Genomic DNA, 9564 nt, shown 5'->3' on the forward strand with positions numbered 1-9564 from the left:
TGGAATCGAGTTATTGTAATGAAATGGACTTACTTCTATTTGTAGACAATCCGTCCGTACTTTGTATTTTTGCTGGTAATAATTGTCTTTGAGATCACTATAAAGGTTTTTGGAATTTTTGTATTTGTAGGAGCTGTAAATATGTACCTTCAGTTGGCACTGATATTTTGGTGGACATGTTTCATCTTCAACATTTGTTGGGTGATCAGTAATCCATTGAGAGCTCGAAATTTCTTTTTATCAGGAGGCAAGATCCATGGGATACAGTTGCTGATATGTTGGGTGGTACCAGCCTGTCTTGTGGCATTACCATTAGCTTTGGATAGAAATTACAGCGTTATTGACTATGGGTTTGGTACCATTTTATGTGGAACAAGTTCAAAGTGGATTGCGTATGTTACCAATGTGTTACCTATTCAGATAAGCACTTTGATAATTATCGTCGTTATGATGAAAGCTGGAAATTATTTGTATAAAGTGAGAAAATATGACTAAATTTTCTAAAAAAATTGCAGAGTACATTAATTACTATGTTTATAGGCACAAAGTTTTCGAAAAGAGTTGGTTTCCAATTACCAGTCTAATTTTAGCGACACAGGAAGCTCAGCAGTAGTAATGGATCGTCGTGTGCAAGAAATCCAACAGCTTCGACTAAAATTTTCTTTGGTGGCTCACATCTATCCTCTTTCTGTGTCTGCCGTGTTGATTAATATTGGTCTCAAAGTGATGTATGGAAATACAATCCTTCATTATGTTGAAGAGTATTACACATGTCTTGTGTTGTCCTCATTCCGTCCTGAACAATGTCCCAAACAATATCTCGACTACCAATATCCTGCGTTTTCAATTCTTTCATTACTGCTGCAGCAGGCAATGGTCATTTTGATGCTATTTTTCCTGTTCTCCCAACGAGTAGTTCGCACCGGATTGTGGGACATTTCCATAGGACTGCTCAGACGTGTTTGTTGCAAAGCATCTTCATCAGACATTCAACAGCATACCAATGGCCAGATTTAATATTTAACAATCGTGATTCAGTTTGCAAGCAGCAGCAGCAGCAGCAACAGCAGCAGCAGCAGCACTGCAGCAGACGATAATGTAAAGAGTTGTTGTTGGCTGATTTATAATATATGGTGCTATATCCAATATATATTAGCCTTTGCTGCAAAATGAGACCTAGTGTCTATTCTGCTGTTGATGGCCGGTAATTGAATCTGTTTTTATATAATAATTTGGCTTTGCATGCCTCCATACAATTAAATAATCTATATAGATATAAAATATTTAGTATTAATTTGGTTTTTCGATGTTCCTTGGTTTAAACAGTATACTGTATGTTGATTTTCAATTGTGCGTGCTTGATCTACTGTCACTTTGAGATTTTGACACACACACACACACACACACACACACACACACACACACACACACACACACACACACACATACACACACACACACACACACACACACACACACACACACACACACACACACACACACACACACAGACGTCCACCCTCTCACAGGCAACATGCAACATTCAACAGAATTGCTATAGGTTCTTGATTAGTTTATCGTTCGTCGCCTCATTTGATAACATGGAACAGACACACAGTAAGTTTTTCTATGTCGTCCTCTGACAACAATATTTTGATTGTGGAAACCAAATGTAATCGAACGAGTTTTTCTAAAACAGAATAAACAAAGGAATCCTCAGATCATGGAAGTACTACTGCACGGCTGTTTGAAATAGGAGAAGTGATATGGGCAAGGGACTATACTGAGGTTCAAACAAGTATATAGAAAGAAGAAAAAATTGCAACATGTATAATGATGCTGTGTCATGTAAGTGGGCGTTCGAGAATCAACTTATTGGAAGAGTGATGCAAATCAGTTAAAAACAAGAGTGACTGTGACTTCTAGGGAAGTGACACTCCGAGTTTAGGAGTGGTAGAGATTCCTAGAAAAGAGTCAACTATAGCCATGTTGAGCCAGTATCACAGTTGGATACCACAATATGTTGAGATGAGCCAATGTCAAATGTAGAAGAGAACAAACGAACTCCCAGAAAAAATGTTCAGGATCTTCGTTCATTTTTTGGCTTGGTAACTTTATTGCAAATTTGGCATCATTGACAAGTCCTTAGAATGCATTGCTGAGAAAAGGGTCTAAGTGGAGGTGGAGTAAACATTGTCAATCTGCATTTGCACAGTTGAAGAAGCAGTTATCCTCTGCTAAAGTTCTTATGCATTATGACCCTAGTCTTCCACTGAAAATGTCTTGCGATGCCTCTGCTTATGCAGTAGAAGTAGTCTTAGCTCATTGTTTACCTGACGGTACGGAAAGACCTGTGGTCTATGCTTCTTGTCTCTTTACGCCTGCCGAGAAAAACTATGCTCAGATAGAGAGGGAAAGTTTAGCCTTGAGATTTCGAGTAAAAAGGTTCCACAACTATGTGTACGAAAGGTCCTTCCTTCACTCTTCTGACAGACCATAAGCCACTTACATCGATTCTGGGGAATAAGAATGGAATACCTCCATTGGCGGCAGCGAGAATCCAAGGCTGGGCATTGATATTATCAGCTTACAAGTACACTTTGGAATTCAGATATTCGCAGGAGCACGGAAATGCAGATGCCTTGTCGAGACTTTCAATTTCTGCAAACCAAGAAGCCGAGACTGGAGCACTAGCAGCACATCTGTTTATCGTATGGCAACTAGAAGCTTTACCTGTGACAAAATTGCTTAAGCAACCAGGAAGGACCCTGTCCTATCTAAAGTCATGATGGACACCTGGCAAGTGTGGCCACATGAGTGTCACGACAAACAAATGAAGCCATATTATGCCAAGAAGGAAGAACTTACTATTGAAGAGAACTGTCCTTTTACGGGGTATGCGTACCATTATTCCTTAATCATTGAGAAGTAAGGTCTTATTGGAGCTACACAATTCTTATCCAGGCATAGTGAAGATGAAGTGAAGTCATTGGCACGAATTCATGTGTGGTGGCCATTGCAAAAATAGATGCCATGATTGCTGACACTGTGGCGTCTTGTGTCGAATGTCAGTCAATGGGTTCAAACACATCATCAGTTTGTGTGCATCCATGGTCATGGCCGAGTAGAAATTGGCAAAGAGTTCATATTGACTTTGCAGAACCAGTTATGGGACGAACCCCGATGCGAAGTGCACGCCGTGGTACCGGCTGGTAATTCCAGGCGAATCACGTCGTGAAAACATCGGTGTATTCGACGGGTATTTTAGTGGATTTCTGCTGTGACACCAGCTGAAACTACTCGTAATTACATTGGTACTGGTAAGGTATACAGCGGACTAACGAGTAAATCCCTCTGGTATTCACCCAGGATTTCAAAGGATCACGGCAGAGACACGCCAGGAATTGTATTGCAGTTTAAACATTTATATTCTTATAATGCGGCTATTGCAGTGTAAAGAAAGATAGAATACGACAGGGAATAACTACCGTCAACTGTTTTTCAAAGTCTAAAAACCGCTAGACACGATGATCTTCCGAAACACCGTTTTCTGATTTTCTTCTTCTCGTACCGATTCTCTCAGCTGCGTACGTCCGTAGTCCGTCAAATTTCTTGAAAGTTTTACGAAATTTTCTAGCCATGGCAGTGAAGTTAGATAGAGGTGCGATGCAGACAGCTGGAGCAAGAACTTATGACCGCCGCGCAGTTGAAAATGCACAACAATGTTGTTACTGCTGTTTGATTGGTCTAGAGGTAAGCGGGGGAATGAAGCGTCAATTACTCCTTGCAACGACTCTGAAACTTGCTAATTGATAAGCATTCCTGAAAGTAGTTGTCTTGCCGACAAAGGATATTCTGTCTGTAAAGAAATGACTAAAAACATAAGCAACTATCGCATAAGCTTCTGGTACACGTACATTAGTGCACGTTCTATATGAATCTTAAATTTCATCCCTAGAGCGATGCATAAACGAGCATCTAGACGTGGTAGATTTTTCGTAGATATTTCCGCGTGTTGTTTACATGTAAATCAAAGGAAAGCGCGTACGTTGTACGAGCTAATTACGTTCACGTCCGTGATCCAGTCGTGCAGGTTAGTAACACGCCGTGAAAGGTCTGAGGTGCACGGTGACACGCCGTGAAAAAACCGAGGTTCACAGAAACACGTCGTGAACGAGCTGAGGTGCACGGATCCGTGATTATAACTACCGGACACGGCAGCGTTATACCGCCAATATCTGCCGGGATTTCGCTATCACGTCGAGATCACGGTGAGATCACGGTGGGACAACGACGGCATTCATTCGTGCACTTCGCATTCGCTACTGATAGTCGTTGATGCTCGCTCAAAATGGATTGAAGTCATCCCAATGACTACAACAACAGCAGCCAAGATAGTGGAAATTCTACGAAGATTATTTGCATAGTTTGGACTTCCTGAACAGATCGTATCAAGACAACTGTCCTCAGTTCATCCCAGAAGATTTTCCACATTTATTCGAATGAAATAGAATTAAACATATCAGAAGAATGTATCGTTCGAGCACATGCTGGCTGGCATATAACTACAGATGAGGAACACTCTTCACAGTACAACGGGTAATATCTCCAGCAGAGCTGTTTTTGAAACGAAGAATCAGAGCTCGACTGGATCTTACGTCTTCAAATAGCGTCAACAGTGGAGAATTGTCAGATAAAACAAATTAAATAAAAGCGAGGTCTCTTGCGGAAGTTTGATGTCAACCAATCCGTCTGGCTGGGTATGATTCTATGGAAGGGATGCACCGGCCATGGTGTCAAGATAAAGTCATTGAACGGTTGAGTCCAGTATCATACAAGGTACAAGTGAATGGAATGGTTTGGAAGAGAAATGTTGACCAATTGAAGGAAATATTCATATCTCAGACACAGAAGGAAGCTGCTCAAGATCTGACCAGGGGAATATACCCGACACTTTAGTGATGGAGAAGGACACAACAGTTTCAGAAATGCCTAGGTCAGAACCTGAAGTGAATGATCAATCGGGTGAGACAGACAAGACAGGGTTTGCATCACAACAACAACAACACGAACGACATACCGTTACTACTACATATTGCACCTGCTGCATCGACTCCACCCTCTCTCCTCAGAAGATCATCGTGAATCAAGAAGGCTCCAGAGCGACTCGACTGGACTTTTAGCCTAACCAGTTGTGGTGTTTTCATAGTGTAACTATATCCGGGAACTTAGATACAGGAATTAGAGTCTAGCTTTGTGTGAACATTGCTAGCATTGGTTCGTAGCATTATAATATAGCTATCTGAGTACACTGGTCTCGCCCACATACACAACAGACAGATAAACAAATTTTACTCTAGTTTATCAAAACAAGAAAAATCGGTAAACGACAACACAATGACTCAATTACAAGTAAGGATGATGACATGATAATTAGGCAAGATATTTATGTAAATTTTACACAATGACTGAATTACAGGTAAAGATGAAGACATATTAATTGAGCAAGATATTTACATGTAAATTTTAAAGGATTTTCTATTTACTATTGTACTAAATAAATAGATAAATAAATAAATATTGATTTGCGGAAATACATGTATTGACAAAGATATAAACACAACAATCTTTCTATAATTTACTTATTTAGTTATTTAGCTAGTTTCATTTACTTATTTATTTTTTTATTTTGTTAGTTAGTTAGTTGTTTATGTCTTAGATATTTATTTGTTTATTTATTTATTTATTTATTTATTTTTTCGGTTATTTAATTGTTTATTTATTTTGTTAGTAATTTATTTATTTAGTTAGCTAATTAGTTACATTTATTTATTTATTTATTTATGTATTATATTACATTTATTTATTTATTTACATATTTCTCTATTTATTTATTTATTGATTTACTTATTCATTTATTTATTTATCTATTTATTTAATTATGTATTTATTTATTTATCTATTTATATTTATTTATCTATTTGTTTACTTATCTAATTATTTTTTTATCTATTTATATTTATTTATCTATATATTTATTTATCTATTTATTTATCTATTTATTTATTTATTTATTTATTTATTTATTTATTTATTTATTTATTTATTTATTTATTTATTTATTTATTTATTTATTTATTTATTTATTTATTTATTTATTTATTTATTTATTTATTTATTTATTTATTTATTTATTTATTTATTTTATTTATTTATTTATTTATTTATTTATTTACTTATTTATTTATTTATTTACTTATTTATTTATTTATTTACTTATTTATTTATTTATTTACTTATTTATTTATTTATTTACTTATTTATTTATTTATTTATTTATTTATTTATTTATTTATTTATTTATTTATTTATTTATTTATTTACTCATTTATTTATTTATTTACTTATTTATTTATTTATTTATTTATTTAGTTAGTTAGTTAGTTAGTTAGTTAGTTAGTTAGTTAGTTAATTAGTTATTTAGTTATTTAGTTATCTATTTATTTATCTATTTATCTATTTGTTTATTTATTCATTTATTATATTATTTAGTTAGTTATCTATTTAAGTCCAAACTAACATGTACACGCTGTAGTTCAGCTAGAAGATTATGCATGTACGAATTCTGTGAGGTCTAGTAGTCTCCCTCCAGACCATCTAAAAATTTACTGAACGTGGAATCCGCCCATGGGTCGGAAGCAGTTGTTGAACGCGAAGCACAAGGAATCGTGCATTCCAGATTCTAAAGTACTCCCCATGGCAACGCTGGGGTTGACGATGACGCAGCAGACATGCGACGTCTGTAGCTAGAAATGCGCTAACATTCTTCGTTGAGAGTGTGAATCGAGTGTGAAATGCAGCTACCTAGGTTTGGTTTTGACAGAGCCTCTTACAAAAAGGCAGTCACCAAGGGATCTAGAAATTCGTCACACACCATCCCAACTAGCCATGACGTTACGGAAAGAAGAGGTCAAGCTAAACATGCAGTTGGGATCGATCTCCACGACGTGTTCAATTTGTCTCCCTAGCAGGTTTTGAACAGATGCGTGAGTCTACAAAAAGCAGCTCGATCTCAGATGGCTTCACTCAATGTAGCAGCGAACGCACTAGTAGTAGTAACGTGGTGACTGCAGGTAGAGGTGGTGACAATCACTTGAAGCGTGTTGATGGTGTGGAAACAAGACGTCAGTTTGGTAGGAGGTCACTATTGCTTGGGGGAAGGATGTACCTCCTGTTCCATATCATTCCGGTGTTGTCTGCTTCAGTTTTGTTCTGGATAGAGTTGGATATTCCGCCAAGTCAATACAGAAATGAAACAAACGTAAGTCGACGACTACCTGCTCGATCCTTTCTGTCCTTCTGCATGGGTTTGGTTGATATGTTCTATTAATTACTTCTCATGCAGGTTTCTTCCATGGACTACGGATATTATTATGCAACGGGTAGGCAACTGTAATACATGCAGCTAAGTCTGCAAGGAATTGCAACAAGTTTACTCTAGTAATATTGTATGTTTGTAGATGATAATATTTTTAGTTCCTCTGAGGCATCTCGTTTTTGTCACACCGAATTGGTCATGGATAGTGAAGGAAAATGTATTCTGCCGTGCAACAATTTTTCGTGGCTTCCATCACTGGAAAGACGATTTCATTCCATTGTCATGTATTTGCAGTCGGTTACATTTTCTGGATTTGCTATTGTTGCAACAATAGTGTGGATCAAGCTTCGTCATGTTTTGTATGTTGATGGAATCAAAAGTTGTTGATATATGTCACAGATGTGATGGTTAATTGTGCAGATGGACGTTTCCTCACATCTTACCATTGTATATTGCTCTGACTGCCTCAGTGTTCGGTGAGAATGTCTCAACTAAAATTTATCCATAACAAAATTTGTAGTCATTTCCTATTAGGCATATTTGCAATTTGCATTCTTGTTGTTGACCTGGAATCAAGCTATTGCAATGAAATGAACTTACTTCTGTTTGTAGACAAGCCATCCGTACTTTGCATTTTTGCTGGTAATGATTCTTTTCTTCGAAATCACCAGCGAGATTTTTGAATTTACTGTATTTATAGGAGCTGTAAATATGTACCTTTACTTGGCACTGATTTTTTGGTGGACATGCTTCATCTTCAACATTTGTTGGGTAATCAGTAATCCATTGAGAGCTCGAAATTTCTTTTTATCAGGAGGCAAGATCCATGGGATACAGTTGCTGATATGTTGGGTGGTACCAGCCTGTCTTGTGATATTACCGTTAGCTTTGTCTAGAAATTACAGCGTTATTGACTATGGATTTGGTACCATTTTATGTGGAACAAGTTCAAAGTGGATTGCGTACGTTACCAATGTGTTACCTATTCAGATAAGCACTTTGATTATTATCGTCGTTATGATGAAAGCTGGAAATTATTTGTATAAAGTGAGACAATTTGACTGAATTTTCTAAAACAAAATTGCGGAGTACATTAATTACTATGTTTATAGGCACAAAATTTTCGAAAAGAGTTGGTTTCCAATTACCAGTCTAGTTTTACAGACACAGGAAGCTCAGCAGCGGCACTGGATCGTCGTGTGCAAGAAATTCAACAGCTTCGACTGAAATTTTCTTTGGTGGCTCACATCTATCCTCTTTCTGTGTCTGCTGTGTTGGTTAATATTGGTCTCAAAGCGATGTATGCAAGCACAATCATTTATTATGTTGAAGAGTATTACACATGTCTTGTGTTGTCCTCATTTCATGCTGAACAATGTCCCAAACAATATCTCGACTACCAATATCCTGCGTTTTCAATTATTGCATTACTGCTGCAGCAAGCAGTTGTCATTTTGATGCTATTCTTCCTGTTCTCCCAACGACTAGTTCGCACTGGATTGTGGGACATTTCCATAGGATTGCTCAAACGTGTTTGTTGCAAAGCAACTTCATCAGACATGCAACAGCATGCCAATGGCCAGATCTGATATTTAAAAATGGTGGCTCTCTTTGCAAGCAGCGCACTGCAGCACTTCATCAGACAATAATGTAAGGAGATGTTGTTGGTTGATTAATCATATATAGTGCTATATTTAATATATTAGCCTTGGCCACAAAATGAGACCTACTATCTATTCTACTGCTGATGGCCGGTAATTAAATCCGTTTTGTATAATGATTTGGCTTTGCATGCCTCCATACAATGATCTATATTGATATAAAATGTTCAATATGTATTCGTTTTCATTCCGATGTTTCTTGGTTCAAACAGTACACAGTATGTCGCTTGTCCATTGTGCGTGCGTGGTCTACTGTCACTTTAAGATTTTCAAACACACCCACAATCGCGAGCGCGCACAAATGGACAAATGTTAAGCTCTCCACGTCTTTCGACGTCGACCTTGAGGTCAGTTGCGGAAATAGCTCCTCCTGGCTCTAGAGACAAGGCCTTCATGCGCTACGTGGAGTCTCGGAATTAGCGCTACAATACACCTGGAGCTTGGCCAGAGTCATCCAGGGGCACTGACTATGGCGCAGCTCTGGCACTGAACACCAAGGCTTACACGTACTCGTCTGTTGCATGA

General features: G+C 37.5%; 1 protein-coding gene across 1 annotated transcript; it reads left to right on the forward strand.

The window, feature by feature from the left end:
* The first annotated feature begins 393 nt into the window (after positions 1-393).
* On the forward strand, positions 394-1311 carry LOC134197267 (uncharacterized). The gene is made up of 2 exons (XM_062666557.1): positions 394-477; positions 541-1311. The coding sequence occupies exons 1-2, from the start codon at positions 448-450 to the stop codon at positions 1015-1017; spliced, it is 507 nt and encodes a 168-aa protein (XP_062522541.1). The 5' UTR covers positions 394-447; the 3' UTR covers positions 1018-1311.
* Positions 1312-9564: the final 8253 nt, after the last annotated feature.

Source organism: Corticium candelabrum, chromosome 1 (assembly GCF_963422355.1).
Source record: "Corticium candelabrum chromosome 1, ooCorCand1.1, whole genome shotgun sequence".
NCBI classification, from domain to species: Eukaryota; Metazoa; Porifera; class Homoscleromorpha; order Homosclerophorida; family Plakinidae; genus Corticium; species Corticium candelabrum.